Below are 27,905 nucleotides of genomic sequence, written 5' to 3' on the forward strand. Positions count from 1 at the left end.
CAAGACAAGACAGGCAAAGCATAATCAACAATTTATTCCTCAACATTACCATATGATAGATCAGCATGCAGGACGATGTGTCGAGATGCTACACACAGCCAGTTTCTGTCTGCAGCGCTCAGGCAGTTAATCAAACAACTGGTTAACTAACTGATCTCAACAGTTAAAATGATAATCAATCTGCAAAAACTATTAGACTGAAAGTGGACACAATGTCGTGAAATCTGAAAGGTAAAAAGAAGTAAGACTACCAGGAAGTGTATTTTCACACAATATTCTCCACATTTGTAATTTTGTCTTGCACCACAGTGATGTGGTTTTGTCAACTAAGTATTGATGCTAATCAGAATTATGTCCTGGACCAGTTTGATGCTTGTGAAATCTCTACATCTTACTGTGTTAATGTTGGAAAATCACAGGGCCAACAACACAAGTCTTGAAGACATTTGACTATTAATAATCTAACTTAATTTAATTCTCCAGAACAGAACAGAGACTGCATGTTGTACAAGACTTGTTTCAGTGTAATGCGAGCTTCATACAGCCATTAAGAATGTTTTCATTACTGAGCCAAAAACAGTAACGCTGAATAAATGCTTCTTGTTTCAATGGACATCCTCGTCAACTCATTTGGTCTTTGCGGTCTTTCCGTTGGCATGGTGACAGAGGTTCTGGAAAGTGACCCAAAGTTTGCCTTTTAAACAATACTATTTTTTAAATTTTGTGCTAAAACCCCACAAAACTTCCAAGAAGTAAAAGACTTTCCCCTTCAGCTGAAAGCCATAACGACAATCGGCGGAACTATATGGCTAACAAAATAATAGTCTTGGTTCTCAGGCACCTATCCCGCATCATCATAAAGTCTCCTGCATGTTTCGTTTTTATTTCCATTTTCAAAAAATAAAAAAATAAAAATAATGCTTTAAAAAAATGTGATCCAACATTTCACACAGTTACTTCCCTTTACATGCACACTGCTTTACGGCGCATCTCTTATGAATATGGTCATGGCTTCAATAGGAGTTTGTACACTTGTTTATGTAGGTAGGGAGGCCCTTTCCCAGAGTGATGGTACACACCTGTTTATTCGGTTACATTCAAGGTTGAAACAAGCAAAAAAAACCAAAACAATACCGCCCACCCGCTCTATATTTTCCCAAGTCATTGCCTGAGAACCAATTCTTTCTTTTTTTTAATCCTATCATGGTACATAAAATATTACATAGGAATAAACAACATCTATACGAAGGAAACTAGGATATGATATATATTCAATAACAGATCTATGTTCTAGAATATCACAATATGTTTCAGATATAAAGATTGATAGCTCATCATAATCTATCAGTGTTGATCAGGATATGCTTAGATAATGTAAATAATGTCAGCAATAAAGCTTAAATGAAAGCAAAATCATAAGATATACATAATCACCAAATGTAAAATCACTTGATAACAATAAGCTGGTATTTCTGAGCTAGGACAGCAACTATTGCACATACATGAATACTTAGTTCATGTGAGATCAGTCATGGATGATGAATTATGAGGTTATAATCCAGTCAGTGATATTACAAGTGTATCATAGCAACCTGCAAGTGTGGTCAGGTCTGGACCACAGAGACCAAGTCAGTGATATTGCAACTGTATCATAGCAACCTACAAGACCAAGTCAGTGATATTACAACTGTATCATAGCAACCAGCAAGTGTGGTCAGGTCTGGACCACACAGACCAAGTCAGTGATATTACAACTGTATCATAGCAACCAGCAAGTGTGGTCAGGTCTGGACCACACAGACCAAGTCAGTGATATTGCAACTGTATCATAGCAACCTACAAGACCAAGTCAGTGATATTACAACTGTATCATAGCAACCAGCAAGTGTGGTCAGGTCTGGACCACACAGACCAAGTCAGTGATATTACAACTGTATCATAGCAACCAGCAAGTGTGGTCAGGTCTGGACCACACAGACCAAGTCAGTGATATTGCAACTGTATCATAGCAACCTACAAGACCAAGTCAGTGATATTACAACTGTATCATAGCAACCTACAAGTGTGGTCAAGTCTGGACCACAGAAACCAGTGGTCAATAGTGAGAGCATGGCTCAACAGGCAAGGCAAGATAAGACACTAGACCTGCCAGGCATTTGCTCTGTTCCATAATTCCCATCAGGAGACAACTGCCATTAGTGGGATTTACTCTGCCCCAGAAATTGTCATCAAGAGATGGTCAAGAGTACAGCAAAGTGTTCTGTTCCCAAAACCAAAGGGAAGACAAAGTTGGGCACCAGCGATCCCAGAGTGGACAGTGGTCCTGTAATTTGAAGAAATAACTAAACCCATACAAGTTTTTTCTTCCCTACATGAAACCTATCTCAATTTTTCACCCTAACATCCCCATAGCAAGCGTATATGGCTTGGGGGTATCTAATTTTGATGTGTTCAGCAGCTACCATACTTTCGAACAAAAACTCCCCCCACAAGTTCTACACCATAACAATACTGGGTAATTTTTTTTACAAATAAAACAATAATTAAAACACTTCATTCTATTTTCATTATGCTAATAATCTGTAAAAACATTCATATGTCAACCATTAAAAAAAATGGATCTACCTGGACAAGACAATTTCACACTCTTTGAGAGCACACAAGCATATGACAGTGGACTCAATATCCATTGTGTACAAAAAGACAAACATATAAACATAATACTGCAGGTGGACAAGAAGTGACATGACTGAAGAAGCGATGGGATATAAAGACATGTTCTGGTAACCCCTGTATGTTTTCCTCTCCGTGATACGCCAGTACAGTCAGGTCTCGTTAATCTGACACTCATTCATCCGCCAATGGGCTTTATCCGACACTAATGGCCGATTAAATCAGTGCTATTTAGACCCGTTAATCCGACAGTCTCACACTCCGACTCCGACACACTTAATTTGCAACGAATTACCAAAATCACTCATTAATCAGTCTCGTTAATCCGACACTGTGGTCAGCGTACTCCGTGGTCATATGTCCAGGAGTACACAGCCCCATGTTTTGATGCGAAACGAGTCAGCGAGTGGCTGCATATTTCAACGGCTGCAGAGATAAACTTGCTTAACAATAAACAATTACTGCTTTTAATAAACAAAACAGGATTAATCACATGTCTAGATTACCTTAATCTCATAAAATCGGATACAAGTTCTCGCTACCACTGAGGACATCCCATTACAGGTCACGTCAATAATAGGCTAGTGTTATAAGTGGTGCTGAGGAGTTGACATCTTTCTGGGAGCTTTGGACTTTCCAGGAACAGAAAGTAATCCTGTGGATTTGATATACATTGTGATGAGAACAAAAACATTCCAGTAGTTTGGAGTTGGAACATTTTACAAAACAAGGCTTTCTCAAGACATGTCTAAATGTCCCTCAAGGTACCGACCGGTACATGGGGCAGATTTGATACAAGTCTGTATTAATAACTCTCCTAGATGCTTCCTTTGTGGTGATGGAAATAGATATTAGATTTGTTCGGTGCACAAATGAACAAACTAATGTTGCATGAACCGACGCTCATGACCGCATCACATGTGATGTTAAAGATCCAAGCCTCGAGATGCACCATTTTGTCTCATGCAGGATTAGCGTGTTAAGTTTGGAAATCACATGCAGCATATCATGATAAGAATACAGACACTGCTGACTTTTAGTTTTGTCATTGAGTGATACACATTGAAAACATCTCTTGTTAACATACATACTTCTCTATATGTTTCTATGGTTCGCATTACTTTTGGCGGTGAGTATACATACTGATTTGGCACCACACTGTACCAGTACAAGGCTTCCTGTATGACAGCCACTACTGTGACGTGGATTGAGGTATATTCTCCCTGGTAGCACACTGTTCAACTTCACACAAAGATTCCATCCTCACCAACCTTTCAAAACTTTGAGAACCAAACGTTGCTCAGCTTGGCTTCCAATTTAGTTTTCTGTCAACAATATTGGGCTCACGTTTCACAGTATCAATTGGAGGCAAAAACATCAAGAGAATATCAGATCCAAATAAATATCACAACTGTTGTAAGTTAGGGTATCATATCACAACAAACACATGATACCACTGCCCTATGTGGAATTGAAAAGACAACAAAATAAGCTTAGTTTACCTGAACATAAATGTAAATGAAATATCCTCAGGGAAACACGATGGCAAATATCATTACTGGTAAAAGTAAGATGTGGCATTTCAAAATAATTGGAAAAAACAAGTGTCAGTTGCGTTTTGATATATCCTTGAGTTGAGTTTGTTTGTTTGGTGTTTAAGCCGTACTCAACAATATTCCAGCTATATGAAGATAGCTGTAAATAATCGAGTCTAGATCAGACAATCCAGTGGTTGATATCATGAGCATCGATCCACACAATTGGGATACAATGACATGTATCAACCAAGTCAGCGATCCTGACCACCCGATCCTGTTTGTCCCCTTTTACGGCAAGCATGGGTTGCTGAGGACCTATTCTACCCCGGTGTTAGTTGAGGAAAAGTTTCACCTAATAACACTAACTGTAATAAATATATTGCGGATATAATGCTGATATGTCACAACACGAGAAGTTACCAGGTTACAGGTATTTGCCGTGGAATGCAAGCTGAACTATAACATCTCGTAGCAGTGGACTGGCGATACAGATTCACTCCATAAAGTTTGCTCATTTGAAAACAAATCTTGACATGAGGGACATACATGTATATACTAGAAGCACAGACAACTTCCGTAAAAAACATTCATTCCGGTTTGGGGACCCAAATACTGCAGTCTACCCCAAGCACAACGTATCTCTTTTACAACAAAGGTAAACAATTATTCAAATTTTTAAAAATGTTGAATGTTACATGCACATCCTATGATAACATGGAATAAAGAGTATATCTTTGGCTATGATATGGAATACCAGACTACTGGCCGTGTTGAACAGCACCATATATATGTACATACACAATGCCCCGCCTACTGACACTGAGAGGGACACAGGCTTTATAATATACACTTGCAATAATTTCTCCAGTTTCGATTAATCTGAATGTTGGAAAAAAATAAATCGAAAACACATAAACAGAAAGAAGATATACACAAAACATATAATTGTGGAAATAGGAATGATTGTATATCAGCTGTATCAGGATATTTCAGTTAAGAAAATAACTTTTGAAAATGTTTCTGTAAATTATGATATAGTAAAGTCACACATCAAAAGAAGTTAAAGGTACTCTTCCATACACACTGTCCTAAACTGAATAGCTAGACCGATCTTCTTGTTTCACAGACATTCTTGACATATATGACAAGATAAACTGTAGGAAAGACCTTGACTGGCTGTTAATCTTAAAAGAAATAAAATTGAACTAAATCATTTCATAACACTAATTTGAAAATGTCTGATCTTCAAGGGACTTGTATTATCATTTATCAAAACAAAAACACCAGAGAAGGGTTTCAAAACATCTGTTCTTTGAAAAATAGCAAAATGTTTTTGCTTTACTCACTTCTGTATGAGTTAAGAAAAACTTGTCTACCAAGGAAGGTCATGGTTGGTCTGACCCAAAGAGTATTACACCGATGTGAGTAACAGCAGATCATTAACACACGGTGGTAGTGCATTTCGCCATTGTCAGTGTCATACAAACTGATTATGCTTAAAAGATAACAAATATATCAACATGGAAATGCAAAAAGTCTGTAACTGAAACACCTTAACATATGGATTGCACTTGATCAGCAGTTGACAGTGTTACAATTTAGACTGAAGTGTAAATACTGCAGCATCAAGCAACACCAGTAAAACAGGATGACAACAGAAAAACAAACATGGTAAATAAATATGAGAGTGTGAGCAGCTGTAACAGCATAGGAAACTCAATGGAATGTTGTGTTACTGAGTTGATCCAGTAAAATGTTGTGTTACTGAGTTGATCCAGTGAAATGTAGTGTTACTGAGTTGATCCAGTAAAAAGTTGTGTTACTGAGTTGATCCAGTAAAATATTGTGTTACTAAGTTGATCCAGTGAAATGTTGTGTTACTGAGTTGACCCAGTAAAATGTTGTGTTACTGAGTTGATCCAGTAAAATGTTGTGTTACTGAGTTGATCCAGTAAAATGTTGTGTAACTGAGTTGACCCAGTAAAATGTTGTGTTACTGAGTTGACCCTGTAAAATGTTGTGTTACTGAGTTGATCCAGTTAAATGTTGTGTTACTGAGTTGATCCAGTTAAATGTTGTGTTACTGAGTTTACCCTGTAAAATGTTGTGTTACTGAGTTGATCCAGTAAAATGTTGTGTTACTGAGTTGATCCAGTAAAATGTTGTGTTACTGATTTGATCCAGTTAAATGTTGTGTTACTGAGTTTACCCTGTAAAATGTTGTGTTACTGAGTTGATCCAGTAAAATGTTGTGTTACTGAGTTGATCCAGTAAAAAGTTGTGTTACTGAGTTGATCCAGTAAAATGTTGTGTAACTGAGTTGATCCAGTAAAATGTTGTTACTGAGTTGATCGAGTAAAATGTTGTGTTACTGATTTGATCCAGTTAAATGTTGTGTTACTGAGTTGATCCAGTTAAATGTTGTGTTACTGAGTTTACCCTGTAAAATGTTGTGTTACTGAGTTGATCCAGTAAAATGTTGTGTTACTGAGTTGATCCAGTAAAATGTTGTGTTACTGATTTGATCCAGTTAAATGTTGTGTTACTGAGTTTACCCTGTAAAATGTTGTGTTACTGAGTTGATCCAGTAAAATGTTGTGTTACTGAGTTGATCCAGTAAAATGTTGTGTTACTGAGTTGATCCAGTAAAATGTTGTGTTACTGAGTTGATCCAGTAAAATATTGTGTTACTGAGTTGATCCAGTTAAATGTTGTGTTACTGAGTTGATCTGGTAAAATGTTGTGTTACTGAGTTGATTCAGTGAAATGTTGTGTTACTGAGTTGACCCTGTAAAATGTTGTGTTACTAAGTTGATCCAGTGAAATGTTGTGTTACTGAGTTGACCCAGTAAAATGTTGTGTTACTGAGTTGATCCAGTAAAATGTTGTGTTACTGAGTTGATCCAGTAAAATGTTGTGTAACTGAGTTGACCCAGTAAAATGTTGTGTTACTGAGTTGACCCTGTCAAATGTTGTGTTACTGAGTTGACCCTGTAAAATGTTGTGTTACTGAGTTGATCCGGTAAAATGTTGTGTTACTGAGTTGATCCAGTAAAATGTTGTGTTACTGAGTTGATCCAGTAAAATGTTGTGTTACTGAGTTGATCCAGTAAAATGTTGTGTTACTGTAACTCAGGGAAATACTTACACATGAAGGGAGTGCATGGCTTTACACTTGGGAATGGCATACAGAACAAATCTCTGACATCACCATCCCATCCCTTAGTGTTGACTATCAGCACGGAATAGATGTGCCTTTCAATACACCTTTGGCCATGTACTACCATGTCAAGAGATGGATGTGTAAAGAAATGCACCATGAGAAGTGTGTCAACATGATTGTGATTGTTAAACAAAAATTTTTCACATTATTTCATTTACAGTTGATAGACATAACAGCAAATTCACTTTCACCTTTTTGTATAAAATATCTTGTCACAGATAAAAGCTATGACTGTACTTACTCTATCAACATATCCCTCACCCACATTTAAACCAACAACCTCGTAACAAGCAGGACAATGATATCTTGCCACTGCCTTCCATTAACTGCTAATACACAGACAATTATGTTAGCACTGTCATCAAGAGATATGTAATATAGAGAGGATGAGTGCCAGTACTTTATCAGGATATAAACATTCCATCACGAGAACAAAGGGCAAGGCGAAGCTCTTTGTTCTCGCGACAGTAGGTTTATTTCCCGATGAAGGACTGGCACAAGTTCTCTATCTATCTTAGAGCACAAGCAAATACTTCAGTTCTACAAACTATACACTGCAGATCGCACAAACTGTACCATTCACGTTTGAAGCACATTTCATAATTTCATATAATCTGTGCGGTTAGTGCAGACAACTATTTGTTGTTGATTTAATCTCATGTTGAAAGGTGAACTTTCACACAGAACAGGAATTTCACGCCTCCATGAACTGAATACTCCATAGTTCTTTATCAGCAGAGTAATGCGCTGCACCTGACAAAAAAGTGACCACCCATTGGACGAAATCATTTGCCTGTGCTCTGAATAGGAAACAAAGGAGAAGTTCTGACAGAAGTAAACAACAGAGAAACAAGTAGTCAATTCACCATGACCATTGATGACAAGCCAATGTCATGTCGATAAATCTTCACAGACATAAATAACTTCATTTGCACCATTTTGGCAATGTTTGTGAAAAGTGTCTTCTCATTGAATCTATGGCTGTTGAACAAACAACAGGTTGATATGAGTCGTTTCAATGGCACCGGTCCACCTCAGCCATGTCAGTTGTTGTTGTTATCATTGTTGTTGTTATTGTTGTTGTTGTTCTCTGTGGCGCCATAGTTCTTGTTGTCCTGAGTGTCAAGAGTTATGGCTGAGTTTTCGTGTCCGACCAGGGACTCCTGGGAGCTGGACATGTCGCCCTCCTTGGCTGTGAGGATCGGGGTACAGTCCTGGTCCATGCTGGACCCGTGTGTGGCGGCCCCTGTTGGCTGGACCTGCCCCACGTTGACACTCGCCAGCAGCCACGCTAAAACATAAGGAGGAACTGTCATGTGTCTAGTTCGGGACAGATGTTACAGAGAATTTAGACACGTATCTGATGCTGATGTCTTTGTGTGTCCTACTGAGTTGTTTGATCTTGGAGGATAGTTATGAAGAGTGAGTGAGTGAGTGAGTGAGTGAGTGAGTGAGTGAGTGAGTGAGTGAGGTTTTTATGCTGCTTTCAGCAATATTTCAGCAATATCATGAAATGGGCTTCACTCATCGTACCCATGTAGGGAATCGAACCCTGGTCTTTGGTTGATGTTGGATAAAAAACTTTTGAGACCCCCACCCCCCCCCCCCCCACCCCCCTAGCAGAGCCATTAGCGATGTCATTTGATTGTGATGTCATGGTAACCAATGATGTCACAATGGCCTGCAAAGCATTGTGATGCAATTTGATTGCAGCAATATCTACAATCTAGATATTGCTTCATCTCACGCAAGCATATCACCTGCGGGAGCCAGTTTTGGATGATCAAATACATTATAAAACATTGAGAAGTCAGGTAAGTTTACTTTGTCGAATGGAAAACTGCAGGGCCACTAACCCCTCACCCTAAACTTAAGGAATTAAGATTTTTATCCCAAATCAAACTTTGAAACTGGTTGAAACATAGTTCCTATGGTGTACTTCAGTAATCATACTAAGATTATTGTTGGTTCATTGAAAACCATGGTCTCATACCATCATATCTTAGCTTCAGTAATCATAGCCAGGATATTGTCGCCTCAGTGAAATCCATGTGTTCAAACTAGGTGAAAACTTCAGTGAAAGCAACACATTCATGCAACGTTAACCTTCAGTAACGTCAACAAACTGCCCCACTGAAGGAGGAAATGTAGGGCCAACATCAACAAGTGAACTATCAATGATCGTTGGATTAAAACCAAGAGACAAACTAATGCCAGAACAGAGAATTTTCAAAACACCAATAAACAATCAACATGTTCAGAAAAGGGTATTTTCCTGAGACAAATGTCATGACGATAATGCTGAAATGAAGAAAACAAATTCAGTACAATCACAAGGTCAAGGTTTGAGTGAGTGAGTGAGTGAGTGAGTGAGTGAGTGAGTGAGTGAGTGAGTGAGTGAGTGAGTGAGTGAGTGAGTGAGTGAGTGAGTGAGTGAGTGAGTGAGTGAGTGAGTGAGTATGGTCTTACGCCGCTTTGCAATATTCCAGCAATATCACAGCGGGGGACACCAGAAATGGGCTTCACACATTGTACCCATGTGGTGAATGGAACCCGGCCTTCCTCGTGACGAGCGAACGCTTTCACCACTTGGCTTCTCCACCACCCCTGCAGCAGCACAGACTGGGAGCCGCGAACTCGACTTGTCACCTTACTGTCTTCCACAAGGGGTGGCTCTTTCAGAGAATAACTCAGTGATAACTTGTACCAAGTGAATGTTATCATTGAACAAAATATATTAAACCCAAACAATGGATTCAACATTTAGTATAGGTGTTATATTTTCATTTAATGCTTCCTTCTGTTGAAACCATTGCAATTTTGGTTCAGTGAAACAAATGGGTTAAACTGAACTGACAATATTGTAATTTAACTGAACCTACAATATTGTAATGCTCCAGATGGAATAGCTTCATCTCTCTGTATCTACTCACATAAGACATAACGACCCACATGTACTCACATAAGACATAACGACCCACATGTACTCACATAAGACATAACGACCCACATGAACTTACATAAGACATAATGACCCACATAAACTCACATAAGACATAACGACCCACATGTACTCACATAAGACATAATGACCCACATGAACTCACATAAGACATAACGACCCACATGTACTCACATAAGACATAACGACCCACATGAACTCACATAAGACATAATGACCCACATAAACTCACATAAGACATAACAACCCACATGTACTCACATAAGACATAACAACCCAGTTGAACTCACATAAGACATAATGACCCACATAAACTCACATAAGACTTAACGACCCACATGAACTCACTGGAAACATAACGACCCACATGAACTTACATAAGACATAATGACCCACATAAACTCACATAAGGCATAACGACCCACATGAACTCACATAGGACATAACCCACATGAACTCACATAAGACAACCCACATGAACTCACATCAGACATAACAACCCACATGAACACACATAAGACATAGCGACCCACATGAACTCACATAAGACATAACGACCCACATGAAATCACATAAGACGTTATATAACGACCCACATGAACTCACATAAGACATAACAACCCACATGAACTCACATAAGACATAACGACCCACATGAAATCACTTAAGACGTTATATAACGACCCACATGAACTCACATAAGACATAACAACCCACATAAGACATAACCCACATGAACTCACATAAGACAAAGCCTCTTATGTTATGTGTCTACTCACAGGGGAAGAGTTCTGGTGCCACTTGGGAAGGCGGGGCTAGAACTTTGTCCTTGTCAGGCTCTGGTCGCTTCACGGTGACAAAGTACACTCCGATAAAGCACAGGATGCACCTGTAATAGAAAGACAAGTGTAGCTCAAGTTTCAAATCCAGATCACCACATAAATGAGGGATTAGATTTGATCTGTACACATTGTCACCCGTTGTATTCATTCTTATACAAAAAGAACTACAGCAAAAAACTTAATTGTTGAGACACTTTGAGACATCTAAGCATGGTACTGGGTGATATATAAAAGAATATTCAACAAATGCACATACCGTATTCGACGTAGTAAGCGCCCAGGGCGCTCTCAAAATTAGAAATAGGGGGCTCTTATTAAAATATAATTTGGTGGAAAAAACAGAGTTGAAAGATAAATTTTGTGGTTTATGCTGACAGTCTGAACTGTTTATATACGACAGATATTTTTCTAGAATATAATTGCCCATAATTAAGGGTGCATATAACACACGAGTGCGTATTATACACGAATAAATAAGTCCTGTGTACATTGATAAATTGGAAGGGGTGCTAATTGGGATCGTTCACTGGCCAATATATTAGCAAATATCGCCGTGGGCGCTTATTAGAGCGGGGCGCTTATTACGTCGAATATGGTACTAGAGATTTAAGCAATCATCTGCATGTCTGTGTAAGGGAAAAGGACAATTCAGTAATGACACTTACCCAAATAAGAACATACAGATTTCCAAGGCATTCATTCCCCAGAATTCTTTATAAAAAATAATTCCTGCAAAAGAATTGGTGAAGTTAGATGGCCATGAAAACAGAGGAGGGTTACATTTAGTAGGTATCATCTTAAAACCATTCTTTGTAAGATAGGGCTTAAAAAAATAAAAGAATTGGTTCTCAGGTAATGTCTTTTGAAATATGTGTGTGTGTGTTTAAGTTAGCATATTATAGCATTTCACTGTTGTGTTCGAGATGCGGAATATTTAAAGATTTTAAAAAACGAAAACATCCGGCAGACTTTATCATGATGTGGGCGGCGCCTGAGAACCAAAACTATATAAAAAAAACCAGCCTAGGGTGACCTTATTCCATTCAGAATCAATCTTGAGACAAACTTCCTGACCAGTGAGCTATCTCAATCTTCTAAACCAGCATTTAAATACGATACAGAGATATTATTAGCTGTATTTGTTATCATATCGTAAATATTATGTATTAGAAATAAAAATTGTACAATGTGAGCTTTTTGCGAGTATAATGCAGGCTCTTTATTCCTAATATATGAGATTTTTGTTCATCATGTAATGGTTGGTGTTATTGATGCTACAAAGTACCAATCAGCTGTTTGAACATACCTGCTACAATGGCACTGACTGTGAAGAAGACGAAGTTGGTGGGGACAACCACCGTCGAGTCAAAGTTCTTCATGGCCTGGTTCAGGTACCTGTAACCATGGTAATCAAAATACACAAGTTTCGACTTAGATGCTGCCAGTATTCAAGAAAAAATGGGGAATCCCCTCTTGGACTATACATGTTGGAAAACCAGGAGAACGAGTGCGTGAGTGAGTGAGGTTTTACGCCGCTTTTAGCAATATTCCAGCAATATCACGGCGGGAGACGCCAGAAATTAGCTGCACATGTTGTACCCATGTGAGGAATCAAACCTGGGCCTTCGGCGTGACAAGTGAACACTTAAACCACCAGGCTACCCTGCCGCCCCTGATTCTGTAGTAGCCCAGAAAAACACAAAGAAAATGGACAATCTGAGATTTTTGTGATTGTTACTACAGTCTTTTCTTTTGCTGCAATGCCTATATGCTAAATTTAACAATAAATGCTAGTTGTTGATCAAAAGGGCTCTGGATGAAAGGGTATGATCTAAGGCCTTTGTCAAGACTCCATGAACCTTGGACAACCTGGATTCTGCAACTAGAACTGTTGTGCATGTATCTTCTAGTTATTGAGTGAGTGAGTGAGTATGGTTTTACGCCGCTTTTACCAATATTCCAGCAATATCACGGCAGGGGACACGAGAAATGAGCTTCACACATTGTACCCATGTCAGGAATCGAATCTTCTAGTTATTGACACAGACTGATCTAGAAGATGTAACTCACTTGACTTGCACTACAGCAGTAGCCACCATCACGACCAGCATGATATAGAAGATGGGTTGAGCAAACTGGGAGGTTCCGCCCACTGACAGATTCAGCATGCTTGACACTGCCTTGGCTGAGATGACCGTGAAGGAGGCTGCAAGACGAGGGGGAGTATGAGCATCGTCATGAAAATCAACACACATCGACACAACATATCAGCATATTCCTGTCTGTAAGTACCATATGGACGGTGACTCCATTTATATTTTTTATCAAGTCAGTTCCAGAAAACGGTGGAAACAATTTATTTGTTTTTGCGTTACATGGACATTCTGGATGCGCTGAGAAAAAGGTGTCACGGTGAAAATTCTTTGGATTCTCTTTTCAAAGTACTTGTTCGACTTTCAGCAGTGTCAGAAAAAAGATGTTGTCAATTCATCATGTTCACTGTTACTCTACTAGGCATTTACACAACAAGGATAAACAGGGCTTTGCCTCTGATTGAAAGTGAGTGAGTATGGTTTTACACCGCTTTTAGCAATATTCCAGCACTATCACGGCAGGCAGAAATGGGCTTCACACATTGTACCCATGTCGGGAATCGAACCCGGGTCTTCGGCGTGACGAGCGAACGCTTTAACCACTAGGCTACCCGACCGCCCCTCTGATTGAAAGAGTGGATTGACTAGATAACTAAGAACTGTTTGATGAGTTGTTAAAAAAATAACCGTTTGATCAACTTGTTTAAAGAAACACATTTGACACTGTACTTTGTGAGAAAGTCAGTCATTATATTAGTGTATACTTGTTTATATTGGGTGCTTGCAATGCCACAGTTTCCAGAAGGTGCAGTGAACCTGATGTGACAAGTCAAGAAAATGTCAAGACAAAAATGCATCATGTTAACAATGTGTGTAAGGCATACTTACTTACTGCATTAATATCAAGCTCGCAAAGAGTAACTTCATGATATAAAGTATCTGCCTATGGGTCCATAGTATATGATTGTTGGTCCATAGTGAGTGAGTGAGTGAGTGAGTGAGTGAGTGGGTGGGTGGGTGGGTGGGTGGGTGGGTGGGTGGGTTGCTGAGTGAGTGAGTGGGGTTTAATGCCGCTTTTAACAGTATTAGAGTTATATTGCTGTGCGTCAGCTTAATGTGGGAGGAAAGCCCGAAGTGATGCAGGTCTCAGACTTTTACCACTTCGGCGAAACCCACAAGCACGGGTATGGTGCTGACAAACCTAGAAACATAATCGGGCTGAACTGGGATTCAAACCCACGATCATAGATTTCTGGCGCACTCAGGGGAAGCAACTCTGCACAGTGAATTGCCGCGCCTTAGACGACTTTGCCACCCATGCACCCTATTGGTCCACAGAAGATGATGAGTGGTCCACAGCATATGGCTAGTGGTCCACAGAAGATGATGAGTGGTCCACAGCATATGGCTATTGGTTCACAGAAGATGATGAGTGGTCCACAGCATATGGCTAGTGGTCCACAGAAGATGATGAGTGGTCCACAGCATATGGCTAGTGGTCCACAGCATATGGCTAGTGGTCCACAGCATATGGCTAGTGGTCCACAGAAGATGATGAGTGGTCCACAGCATATGGCTATTGGTTCACAGAAGATGATGAGTGGTCCACAGCATATGGCTATTGGTCCATAGAAGATGATGAGTGGTCCAGAGCATATGGCTATTGGTCAATAGAAGATGATGAGTGGTCCAGAGCATATGGCTATTGGTCCACAGAAGATGGCTATTGGTCCACAGAAGATGATGAGTGGTCCACAGAAGATGATGAGTGGTCCACAGCATATGGCTAGTGGTCCACAGCATATGGCTAGTGGTCCACAGAAGATGATGAGTGGTCCACAGCATATGGCTATTGGTCAATAGAAGATGATGAGTGGTCCAGAGCATATGGCTATTGGTCCACAGAAGATGGTGAGTGGTCCACAGCATATGGCTATTGGTCCACAGTAGATGATGAGTGGTCCACAGCATATGGCTATTGGTCCATAGAAGATGATGAGTGGTCCACAGCATATGGCTATTGGTCCACAGGGTATGGTATGACACTGACCTGTGATGGAGGTGATGAGAAGGTAGATGACAACCAGCTTCATCTGGAACCTGTACAGCAGGACGAGCAGCACGATGATAGCCACCAGCTCAATCACCTGCCGACACACACTTCAACACTAGTGGCATGTCAACACATGTCAAGATTTAGCAGCTGATAGCGGTATAGAAAAATTAGGCATGTTAGCCAAAAGGTCCTTACAACCCTAATGTTTGAGATTGAGGAGGTCCCAAGATTCAAACGCTACAACAGCAAACCTTAACAACCCTAGGACACACTTTTGCTCTCATCACTGTTTATTTGATATGTTATCCTGACATCAGTGCACACCGACTCACGTGACAACCAACATCCTCACCAAACAAGACTCATCTCGGAAATTTATGGGGTTGGATGGTTGGTTGGTTTGTTGTTTATTGCCGCACTCAGCAATATTCCAGCTATATGACGGCGGTCTGTAAATAATCGAGTCTGGACCAGACAAACCAGTGATTAATATCATGAGCATCGATCCACGCAATTGGGATCGATGACATGCATCAACCAAGTCAGCGAGCCTGACCACCCGATCCCGTTAGTCGCCTTTTATGACAAGCATAGTCACCTTTTACGGAAATTTATGGGGAGTGATATTTAAGCAATATCAGTAATTTCATTTCTTTATACAGAGGACGGACTAAACCATCTCAGCACTAGGACTGCCACTTGGCACTTAACTCGCTACAACGACCAGTTTATCACTCTCACTCTGCTGGATACTCACAATATAAACTAGGAACGATATTTGGGTCAGGGCTGCCACTATTTCATCTCCACTCAAGACTTTCTCCTTCTGGAAACAAACAAAACATTCTTTTGAACATCGGTAATTCAAGGTCTTTCCTGGTGCATAATAGAAATTAAGATTGCTTAATAATTAGATTAATTTTTCTCTCCTTTTTTCATTTCCTACAAGGATACCAACATGTATTACTCACACTTGAACATTCTAGTGAGATCAAGTTTGCTGGAACAACAAAGTAGCTACCAGTGTTTTTTATTTATTTCCTCACATCAAGCTCATCTGACCTACCCGAGAGGAGAATGTCACGAGAAGAAACGCTCCGATGATGGCCAGAGCACATCCTGAAACAAGGGGAAAGAGGGATCACACAATGTAACATGGCCGTGCTGAAGTCTCTACTTCAGAATCCCTGACAAACACTCTCAAGGCCAAACTGACATCCACTGGTTTCCGATGGATAGATTAGTACCAGTTGACCTTAGAAACCCCATAGGATTCCTCACATGGAATTCTGAGGGTAATATCTACCTGAGAAACGGAACCGGCTTCCCCTTAGGTGGAATACACACATTTTGTAACATACACACAAAATATACTTAGTCATGTCTTTTCCAAACTCTCTCATAAACCTACCTTACGGTGACAAATCCTACTGCTGCATTCAACATGTACACCGCTCCAGACAATTGTTTGAGATTTTGAGTATTTACTCACAAGTTTTCTTTCACATGGGTGGTTTTCTTTTGGTATTTCATATAATTCGACCACTTTCGGTCTGTCTATTGGGTATTTTTACATCAAACAGGTGACTCTTTTTTAATAATTTTGCCTTTATACTGTTTCAAGTGTGTAACATGTTGCATAAACTCACAACAGCCATATACAAGTCTAATTAACAACAAGCATGAAATACTCATATCCCCTGCTAATATGACATGTCCGGTTGTGTGCAAGGCAAGAAACATTTACGGTTTTCAAGATCTGCTCCGGAAACGAGCACTACCGCCATTTTCAGCCTAAGGCAAAGTCGTTGTTATGGAAACTTGAATTATTTTTTTTTTTAAAATCCCCAACTCAAAAGGCACCAATTTACCACTAGACCTATCTATGTATCAAGTTTGGTGAAGAAATATTGTACGGTTTTCAAGATCTGCTCCGGAAAGGAGCACTACCACCATTTTCAGCCTAAGGCAAAGTCGTTGTTATGGAAACTTGAATTATTTTTTTTTTTTAAATCCCCAACTCAAAAGGCACCAATTTACCACTAGACCTATCTATGTATCAAGTTTGGTGAAGAAATATTGTACGGTTTTCAAGATCTGCTCCGGAAACGAGCACTACCGCCATTTTCAGCCTAAGGCAAAGTCGTTGTTATGGAAACTTGAATTATTTTTTTTTTTAAAATCCCCAACTCAAAAGGCACCAATTTACCACTAGACCTATCTATGTATCAAGTTTGGTGAAGAAATATTGTACGGTTTTCAAGATCTGCTCCGGAAAGGAGCACTACCACCATTTTCAGTCTAAGTCAAAGTCATTAAATTTTTTAAAAATCCCAAACTATCAAAAGGCACCAGTTCACCACTAGACGTATCCATGTGCCAAGTTTGGTTAAGATATCTCACTGTCAACTCACCAAACAAGTGTTCAGGTCGGATCTTTTCTTTCAAGAAAACAGCTGCTAGAAAGAGGTTGGCTGAAATAAAGAAATACATTTGAAGCAATGAACTACATGCCTTTTTCACCATTACTGTATTTGACGTAATAAGCACCCCGCTCTAATAAGCGCCCACGGCGATATTTGCTAATATATTGGCTAGTGAACTATCCCAAGTAACACCCCTTCCGATTGATCAATGTACACAAGGAATATTTATGCACCCTTAATTATGAGCAATTAAATTCTGGAAAATACATCAGTTGAATATAAACATTTCCGGCTGTTAGCATAAACTACGAAATTTATCTTTCAAGTCTGTTTTTGTCACCAAAATAATATTCTAATAAGAGCACACATTTCTAATTTTGAGAGCGCCCTGGGCGCTTATTACGTCAAATACGGTAATCATAATCTATAGGGTGACACAACACTGACGTCATAACTTGGCTTCAGAATTAACATCACAACAATTAACAGTGTTAAAGATTACTGTAATGTCATGTGTATAATGCACACTCCGTTTCCCAAAATATACAGCTGTGTGAAGTGAGAGAGTTGGGTTTAATGTCACATTGAGCAGTATAACAGTTATATCACAGCATGTCAGCTTAATGCGGGAGGAAAGCCCATGTGACGCATTTACCACTTTGGTCAAACCCACGAGCATGGGTATGGTGCTGACAAACCTAGAAACATAATTTGGGTGAACCAGGATTCGAACCCACAATCATAGGTTCCTGGTGTGCACAAGGGACACAACTCTGCAAAGTGAATTGTGGCGCCTTTGACGACTGAGCCCCCATACCCCTAAAGCTGGATATCGATATAGATCATAGAGATCGATAATCGTTAACACAATATCGATCAATTATGAATTTATATGAGAAAAGAAACTTTGAGTAAATAAGTCTGAAAGAAATCAACAAATTTAATGCCACACGTGAGTGGTGATACATTTGAGCGTGGATTACTTTGCGGACATTTGAGAAATAACAATAGTTGCTTTCCGTCTTTGGCAATTGACATATTTGACTATAACAAGTCTGTTTCGGAAAAGTTAAACTATATTTCATCACAATAGTTTATGTAAGTCATTATCGATGACAGAGCTTTCATATATTTTTTCCAGCTACTCCCTGGAGTAGCATATGACACAGAAATAGCATGTCAATTCTGGTTATATTTATGATACAATCACACATGATTATACTAATGTGGGCATTACACACATGAACATATGGTAGTATCAACCAATATTTTCCCAATATAGCATCCCAAACATCCCTAGTTTTAACAGGGCGTTTGCTGAACCGCCCACAGCCTGTGTATCTTGTGCGACGTACCAACAACAGTCGTTGTTCCGAGGGGAGCTACAAGTGAGGCGGGGGCAAAGCCGTAGGCCGTGAAGTTGCCCACCTCGCCCAGCCCCATTAGGATCAGCCCCAGCCACCATAGTGGGTCCCGGGTGTAGTGGATCGATTCCTCCCGAGCTTGGTTGCGATTGTGAGTAAATTTCTGAAATCCCAATTCATCAGATGAACACACACAGCAAACATAGCCACATACACAGCAAACAGCCAAATCTATAGGATCAACTGGCTTCCTTGTATTATTGAGGTACAAATATATATTCATGTCCAACAGTGGCGATACAGTATTGCATCCTAATACGAGGTTCCTGATATTATACATTGACTTACAACCAATGAACTGCCATACATATGATACATTACAAATTATATTGGTGTAAATATGGGAATAATAAGATTCAAAATGCTAAATGAAACCGTTAAACAAAATTCTTCCATTTCCTGGTTGGCTGGCTATAAATTGTATACCATATTTGACGTAATAAGCGCCCAGGGCACTCTCAAAATTAGAAATAGGGGCTCTTATTAGAATATTATTTTGTCAAAGAATAAATTTTGTGGTTTATACTGACAGCCTGAAATGTTTATATACGAGAGATATATTTTTCAAGAATTAAACTGCCCATAATTAAGGGTGCATATAACACACGAGTGCGTATTATACGCAAATAAATAAGTCTTGTGTACATTGATCAATCGGAAAGGGTGCTAATTGGGATTGTTCACAAGCCAATATATCAGCAAATATCGCCGTGGGCGCTTATTAGAGCGGGGCGCTTATTACGTCGAATACGGTAATAGTCACATGTGTACTACTGACTCACCTGTAGGTTGAGGGAGATGCTGATCAGAAGGTTGCCACCGATAGCCAACGCACTGCCTACAAACAAGTCCTGAAACACACACCAGGCTAGACTAAACACCAAGTCATCTCTTAAAGTGACATTTGGAAGCGTCATGCCAAAGACGTATATTGTTATATACATGTTTCCCCAACTTGCTGTCCAAGGGTATTATGTTGGAATTTGAGATGGCTGGTTGGTTGGTTTTTTGTTTAACGCCACACTCAGCAATATTCCAGCTATATGACGGCGGTCTGTGAATAATCCAGTCTGGACCAGACAATCCAGTAATTAATATCATGAGCATCGATCCAAGCAATTGGGATCGAGGACATACATCAACCAAGTCAGCGAGCCTGACCACCCGATCCCGTTAGTCACCTCTTTCGACAAGCATAGTCGTCTTTTAAGGCAAGCATGGGTGGAATCTGAGATGAATACAGGAGATTTACCCCAAACAGTTTTGGGACTCAACTCCAAAAAATACTAGAATCTGTACTTTACTAAGAAAGTGTTTTCCCAAATATAACATTTGTTACATTTGACCACTTTCTAAATGGCTTTGTGTATTCATAGCTTTCGGCCATGGGAGCCATGCCAATTCACACTTGTCAGAGAGGTACACAAAGTACGTGATCTTGACTACCAGTTGTCAGACCTTCATTTTTGTGGAAGCCTCGGTGCTGAGTGGGTCAGATCGCTGACTTTGTGTGCTGACGATTAGGTGCCTCACTCTGGCAGTGTGGGCTCGAATCTCGGATGGGACTCAACCCCCAAAAGTACTAGAAACTGTACTTTACAAAAGTGTTTTCCCAAATAATTTTCTAAATGGCACTGTGTATTCAAACAATTATTGACAATCAACCCATCACTACATATTCATAAATAGTTGTGTATTTCTGCCAAAGATCATAGTTACAGGGTATCACCTGGACAATATAAATGAAGAGACATCAGCAGATTTATTTCAGATTAATGAGCACCTTTTTGATTGTCATTCACAGTGCACATGCTTTTGACAAAAATATATACCATAAAGATTCTGTTACATGTCATGATCATAATAAGTGAAATAAACAAATAGACGGTTGTCATGGTTATAGTCCTGTGGAGGTGAGGTGAGGTGAGGCGAAATCGCGTTCCAAGATTATTGCACGAGAGGCCATACAATATTTTATGGTCGCTGATTGCACTTACCGTATTCGAGGTAATAAGTGCCCAGGGCGCTCTCAAAATTAGGAATAGGGGGCTCTTATTAGAATATTATTTTGGTGGAAAAAACAGAGTAGAAAGATAAATTTTGTGGTTTATGCTGACAGCCTGAAATGTTTATGTACGACAGATATATTTTTCCAGAATTTCATTGCCCATAATTAAGGGTGCATATAACACACGAGTGCATATTACACGCGAATAAATAAGTCTTGTGTACATTGATCAATCGGAAGGGGTGCTAATTGGGATTGTTCACTAGTCAATATGTTAGCAATTATCGCCGTGGGCGCTTATTAGAGCAGGGCTCTTATTATGTCAAAAACGGTATGTATCAGGGTGTGTGCCAATCTCATTAAAATCAGATCTTAGTTCTCGCTATTGCTAAACAAAGATCTGAGGACATCCCATTGTGGGTCACGTCAGACCGACCTTGCGCGAACTTTGACCGACCAATGGAATGACCAATCAGAAGGCAGCTTTCTTGTGCTTTACGGCACTAATTTCAAATTGGCGACTAAGCTTCAAAACATATTTTGACAAACTCTCGATTACAAATTTGAAACCTAAACAAAAGAACATTCTGGAATGGCTAATAGATGGTCTAGATTGTATGGATTCAGTCATTAAACTAACGTAACTATCATTCGGAACACCCCGTGTGAAAGTTTTCGAGGTTGTATGATTAGAAATCACATTCCGACTGTCACTTTCATGATCTGGTAAGTGACTCTCTGATTGGTCGGATGAAAGTTCGTTCTGATGTGACCCCTAATGGGATGTCTTCAGATCTTTGTTTAGCGGTAGTGAGGACTAAGGTCTGATTTTAACGAGATTGGGTGTGTGCCTGCTTGCACTAGTCCAGAATAATGCTGGTTCCATAGTGCTAGCCCACTGAGATACCCAACTCAGACACAGTATACCAACTCTGAGATGACCAGTCCTTTTGTTCTTCCCGTAATGCTGAGCGCCAGACAAGGTTTACAAAAAGTACAATCTTTAAACGTCTTTTGATCCACCAACTTTCCCCCCTTGGATGTTGTGTAGGAACCAGTACTTACTGATGAAAATATGACTCAACAAATATGATCAGGTGAGGTGAGGTGAAATTGGGTTTAACGTCGCGTCCAAGATTATTGCACTTATATAGCGACGTGCATGCACGTGTGTGTGTGTGTGGCTGCTTGTACTAGTCTGGACTGATGCCGATTTATAGTGCTAGCACACTGAGATACCATGCCGCAGTTTAACATGAATACCCCACTCAGACACAGTATACTGACTCCGAGCCGACAAGTCCTTGTTTTAGCCCTTTTAATGCTGAACGCCAGACAGGGTAACAAGTACCATCTTTAAACGTCTTTTTGTATGAAGCGGATGGGGATCGTACCCGGACCTTCCACTCTACAGGCGGACGCTCTACCACTAGACCACGGAGGAGGTCTAAATATGATCAGGAATATTCTGAATGAAAGTTCATCAAAATGCAGGTTCCAAGACAATGAAATTCTCAAATACTTGAACAAAAATATAGTGAAATACATTTCAACATTGTCCTAGCATGATAAACAAACTGTACCTTAATATCCGAAGCTGACAATCCTTGCATGGTTATGTATAAATTGTATATAGAACACAAACATTTCCAAGTTGAGTTTCCAGGAAATGCTGCAGCACACTAAGCATGAATCGCCCCTTGTCTGCCCACACCAGAGAGGTGTCATACACACAGGGTAGGTAATAAGCTGGCTTATACACTAAGGAGATTAACCAGTTATACCCTCACAAATTAGATTGGTGGAATGTATTTCCATATTACATGTGTATATATGATTTCATTATTGATAATCATATATTATAACTTCCTCTGTTACCACCATGACCACTGCAACAAGTTGTCTGAGTTAAGGTGAGGTGAGGTGAAATTGGGTTTAACATCACGTCCAAGATTATTGCACCTATATAGCGACATGCATGTACGTGTGTGTGTTTGTGTGGCTGCTTGTACTAGTCCGGACTGATGCCGATTTATAGTGCTAGTTCACTGAGATACCATGCTGCAGTTTAACATGAATACCCCACTCAGACACAGTATACTGACTCCGAGCCGACCAGTCCTTGTTTTAGCCCTTTTAATGCCGAACACCAGACAGGGTAACAACAGGTACCATCTTTTAACCTCTTTTGGTATGACGCGGCCGGGGATCGTACCCCGGAGCTTCGGCTCTCCGGGCAGACGCTCTACCACTTGACCATGGAGGCGGTCTGTCTGAGTTAAGAGGCAAACATATCATCCCTGGTACTGTAGTTGGGAATGAATCATTAATGGTTGTTTTGGAGACTTGATGCTAGCCTCCAACTGTTGTCAGTACATTAATATCACAGAAACCCAGACAACAAGAAACATTGCCTTCAGAACGTCATCCTGACAACTGAATCAATGGTAAAGTTTGCTACAGTGAGTTTTATGTCACTATTAGCAATATTGCTGCAGTATCACAGCAGGTGATATGAGCTTCAGAAAGGAGGCCATGGCAAGTCTAACCCTGTCACCAGTGTTATGAGGAAGCACCTACCCCACTGATACAGCCAACACCATGAGTGAGTAGTGCAATAAGAATGGCTTATGTCTCCTGCATCAACTGCAACTAACTCCCACTCGGGATAAGCTGCACATTTGCGTAAAATCTGCATTAAATAAAATGAAATATGCAGACAAATTAAATCCTAGTGTATCAAATACGCAATGAAAACTTTAAATACCCTATTTAAAAATTTTTTAATGTGTATATTATAACCATGATAACTATAAGATAAAATGACTGCATATGTTACAACAGGTAGATAACATGATTGTGTATCAGTTGATTGCCAAATTCACTTACCGACAGTTACATTCAGAAAAGCTTGAATCGCAACCAGAGGTGGACACACATGCTATCAATTTGTAAATTGACATTTTGGCATGTACATGTTTTTTTATGAAATCACACAGATTTATATGTATAATTTTAGGCAGCTTCCTTGTTTCTGAAATCAGTATGGCAAATTAAACCATTTGAACACTTACAGGAGTTGCTAAACGAAATTGTTTCAGATTTGGTACAAAACATAACTTTGCATTAAATCTTATTCAATGTCACAGGAACTTTTGTTGTTCAGTATAGATGTCAAGTGGGCTTTCTCAGCCTACCTTTGAGACTTGACATCTATGTGAAACACCTAAAACTATCTAAGTGATCAGCTGAGAAACGAACACGGGTTATAATATCCAGAAACGATACATATATTTTAAAATGTTTGATTGTTACAGAGACACATGACAAGTTTCTTTGTACAGCTGCAGACGTGTGGGATATTGTTCCTTCATGTGGATATTCACGGATATTCCTCGAACAAGGAAGCTGCCTAAAATTATACATATAAATCTGGTAGGTTGTAATTATGATATTTGCATTTTGTTTTCCTTTATTTGCTGTAGCATTGAACAGAATCATTCTTGTTCCTCTACGTCTTGGTTGGGAAATTCTTTGATGCGCGATAGACGTTTTCACAAGTCTTTTCCTTTGTAAGCATGTATATATTACAGTCAATTTGTAAAATGTGATTCTCTCAGGCAATTGATAAAATGTCAAAATATTTCAGTCATTTTGACTGAAAAATCTGTCCGTTTATTTAACAGATTGACTAAAAATGATTGAGACGGTCAAAAGGGCTTATAAAAACATCACAATAGATTAATTATGTAGGATTAGAAGCTAAACAATATAGAAATGTACTCTTCATCATATTTTCTGTCTCTTGGTGATGATATTAAAGGGGCACTGATCTAACGCAATTCCCCGGACTGGTTGTTTCCTTTGTTATTGTTTTTTCCCCCGTGAGTACCCGGATGATACGCAACGCAACTGAGCGTGACCAGAGACTGGGCTACCGTCTGCAAGGACAGCTAAATAAAGGCAATATTTGTTTTAAGCATTTTTGCATAAACACTGATTGGTTAACTGTGATCTATAAAGGTTTGCGACAAAGGGCGCATGTTAATTAATTTCTTCAGCCTAAACAAGCAGACAAAAAGAACAGCGGAGCTCATCGGATGTCGTCATTTGGAAATACCCCAGATGGTTATAGTTTTATACTAAAAAAAGTATCCATGCAGTGAAAGCATTTTCGGATTTCGGCTTGCGTCGATAATACGATTACTACTCCCTTGTTGTCATCCACGTTTTCTCATATAACCCTTCACTTGTGGATTTTTCGTCATTCACTTGATGCTCAGTTAATGAATTTATTACAGGTACAATTAGTGGTAGCACCACTTAGATAACCTGACAAAGGTTCCCATTTGGCATTTATTGTGTCTGGGGTAATTATTTAATCTAAATCCAGGGTTGAAGTGAGGTGAAATGTGTGTTATGTAATATGCACGTGGCAGCCCAGAAAGAGATGAATGATCAGTTGATTTATTTTTTTGTAAATCAACGGAACGTTCCTAGTCATCAAAGGATTAACAGAAAATACGTTGATTGATTAATCACTGTTATCTTGCACAGTGGATATGTCAAGAGTGAGTGTTTACATGTCTAGGTTTACTAAAACAAAGGGAATACACTCATACCATTGTGTGAAGTGCCGGTGTAAAAACAACATACTTTGTTCAAAGGGTTAACTTATAATACGTTGATTGATTGATCATTGTTATCTATCACTCAATGGATTTTTTAGGAACCGTGAACGTTATGAAAATAGTTGTCACGTGGGCTTTCTCAGCCGACCATTGAGACTTGACACCTATGTAAAACACCTGAAACAATCCAAGTGATCAGTTGAGAAACGAACACGGGTTATAATATCCCGAAACGATATATATCTTTTAAAATATTTGATTGTTACTGAGACACGTGACATCGAATAAGTTTCTTTGTACATCTGCAGACGAGTGGGATATTGTTCCTTTGTGTGGATATTCACGGATACATTCCTCGAACAAGGAAGCTGCCTAAAATTTATACACATAAATTTGGTAGGTTGTAATTTTGATATTTGCATTTTGTTTTCCTTCATTTGAACCGATTCGTTCTTGTTTCTCTACGTCTTGGTTGGGACATTCTTCAATGCGCGATAGACGTTGTTTTCACAGGTCTTTTCCTTTGTAAGCGTGTATATATTACCGTCAATTTGTAAAATGTGATTCTCTCAGGCAATTTATAAAATTTGTAAATATTTCAGTCATTTTGACTAAAAAATCTGTCCAGATTGATTAAGACGATCAAAAAGGGCCTACAAACATCACAACAGATTATTATGTAGGATTAGAAGCCAAACAACATAGAAATGTACTTTTCTCAACGTAACATTTTCAGTCTCTTGGTGATGATATTAAACATCAAAATGTTTGGAATTCGTTATCATAATAATACAGATGGAAATGTTTTCAGTCGCTTTGTAAAATAACTGAATATTTAGACGTTTAATAAATTTGTTACACATTTGACAGTAAAAAAAAATTCACACTATAAAATAAGCAATGCTCAGGTGAAATATTTACTTTGTGTTGCAAGTCAAAATAGTGTAAACGAAAATCGCAAAATTACCAAGCAAGTGACTTATCAAAACTTCGTCACCATTACCGATGCTACCCACAAAGATACCTACATTTCCTTATTATCTCGAAAACTGTATTTCATTTTGTTGATCAATGTGACCATAGGCCCTTATTACTACCCATAAAAGCGACTAATGCGCTTACGAATGGCGCAGCAGAGGTCGCAAACTAGTCTAGATTTCTGCTATACATCCGGGTACTCACTGGGAAAAAACAATAACAAAGGCAACAACCAGTCCCGGGGAATTGCATTAGATCAGTGCCCCTTTAAACATAAAAAGTTTGGAATTCGTTATCATAATAATACAGATGGACATTTCCTGAGTGAAAAGTTTGCACATTTTGACTGTAAAAATATAAACACATTAAAATAAGCAATGCTCAGGTGAAATATTTACTTTGTGTTGCAAGTCAAAATAGTGTAAACTAAAATCGCATAATTACCAAGCAAGTGACTTATCAAAACTTCATCACCATTACCGATGCTACCCACAAAGATACCTACATTTCCTTATTATTTCCAAAACTGTATTTCATTTTGTTGATTAATGTGACCATACGCCCTTGTACTATCAATAAAAGTGACTAATGCGCTAAAGAAATGCGCAGCACAGGTCGCGATTTGTCTAGGTTTCTGTGGTATATCACTGAATTGTAAATTTAATAAAATGCAAATATTTCCTTTACTGTACGATATCATTTATGTTTAAGGCCTAACAAAAAAAGTTGTTCCAATTACAGGAATTTTTAAAATAGGGTAGGTAGAGATTCTTCATATTTTTTAAAAACAATTTAGATCTCTAGTTCCAAGAGGACAAGGACTGTAAAACTGAATACTTTGCTCTGTGTCATCCTGACATGAATCATTTTATGACAGGTACTGTATCTTGTGGTAAATTAAAACGTATTTAAAACAAAATATTCTCATTTTAAAGTAGCGGGTAAATGTCTTCATTTGTATTGTCTTCAAGTGACAGAACAACTTGATTTACAAGAAAGTCTACTAGCCCAAATAGTGACGACATACAGCCATACCCCTCACAGTGTTGGA

At 39.1% G+C, this 27,905-nt stretch overlaps 1 protein-coding gene across 3 annotated transcripts in view; it reads right to left on the reverse strand.

Annotated features, from left to right (window-relative positions):
* Positions 1–19: 19 nt before the first annotated feature.
* LOC124146276 (NIPA-like protein 2) overlaps positions 20–27,905 on the reverse strand; it is a 29,463-nt gene continuing 1,577 nt past the window's right edge. Inside the window, exons 2-13 of one of the 3 annotated variants that reach the window (XR_007222283.1) lie at positions 20,020–20,088; positions 19,169–19,340; positions 17,802–17,861; positions 16,454–16,506; positions 16,145–16,213; positions 15,382–15,478; positions 13,309–13,444; positions 12,545–12,633; positions 11,904–11,967; positions 11,176–11,285; positions 1,703–8,725; positions 20–1,592 (exon numbers count right to left, since the gene is read on the reverse strand). Coding sequence is in view for 2 of the 3 variants with exons in the window: in XM_046516504.2 (XP_046372460.1) it covers positions 8,478–8,725; positions 11,176–11,285; positions 11,904–11,967; positions 12,545–12,633; positions 13,309–13,444; positions 15,382–15,478; positions 16,145–16,213; positions 16,454–16,506; positions 17,802–17,861; positions 19,169–19,340; positions 20,020–20,088 (1,167 nt within the window). In the remaining variant the exon portion in view is untranslated. Of the gene's footprint in view, positions 8,726–9,114; positions 9,736–11,175; positions 11,286–11,903; positions 11,968–12,544; positions 12,634–13,308; positions 13,445–15,381; positions 15,479–16,144; positions 16,214–16,453; positions 16,507–17,801; positions 17,862–19,168; positions 19,341–20,019; positions 20,089–27,905 lie in introns of those variants that run through there. The other 2 variants (XM_046516504.2, XM_046516505.2) reach the window with 2 other exon arrangements.

This window comes from Haliotis rufescens, unplaced genomic scaffold, assembly GCF_023055435.1.
Source record: "Haliotis rufescens isolate VD_foot unplaced genomic scaffold, xgHalRufe1.0.p SCAF_2, whole genome shotgun sequence".
NCBI lineage: Eukaryota > Metazoa > Mollusca > Gastropoda > Lepetellida > Haliotidae > Haliotis > Haliotis rufescens.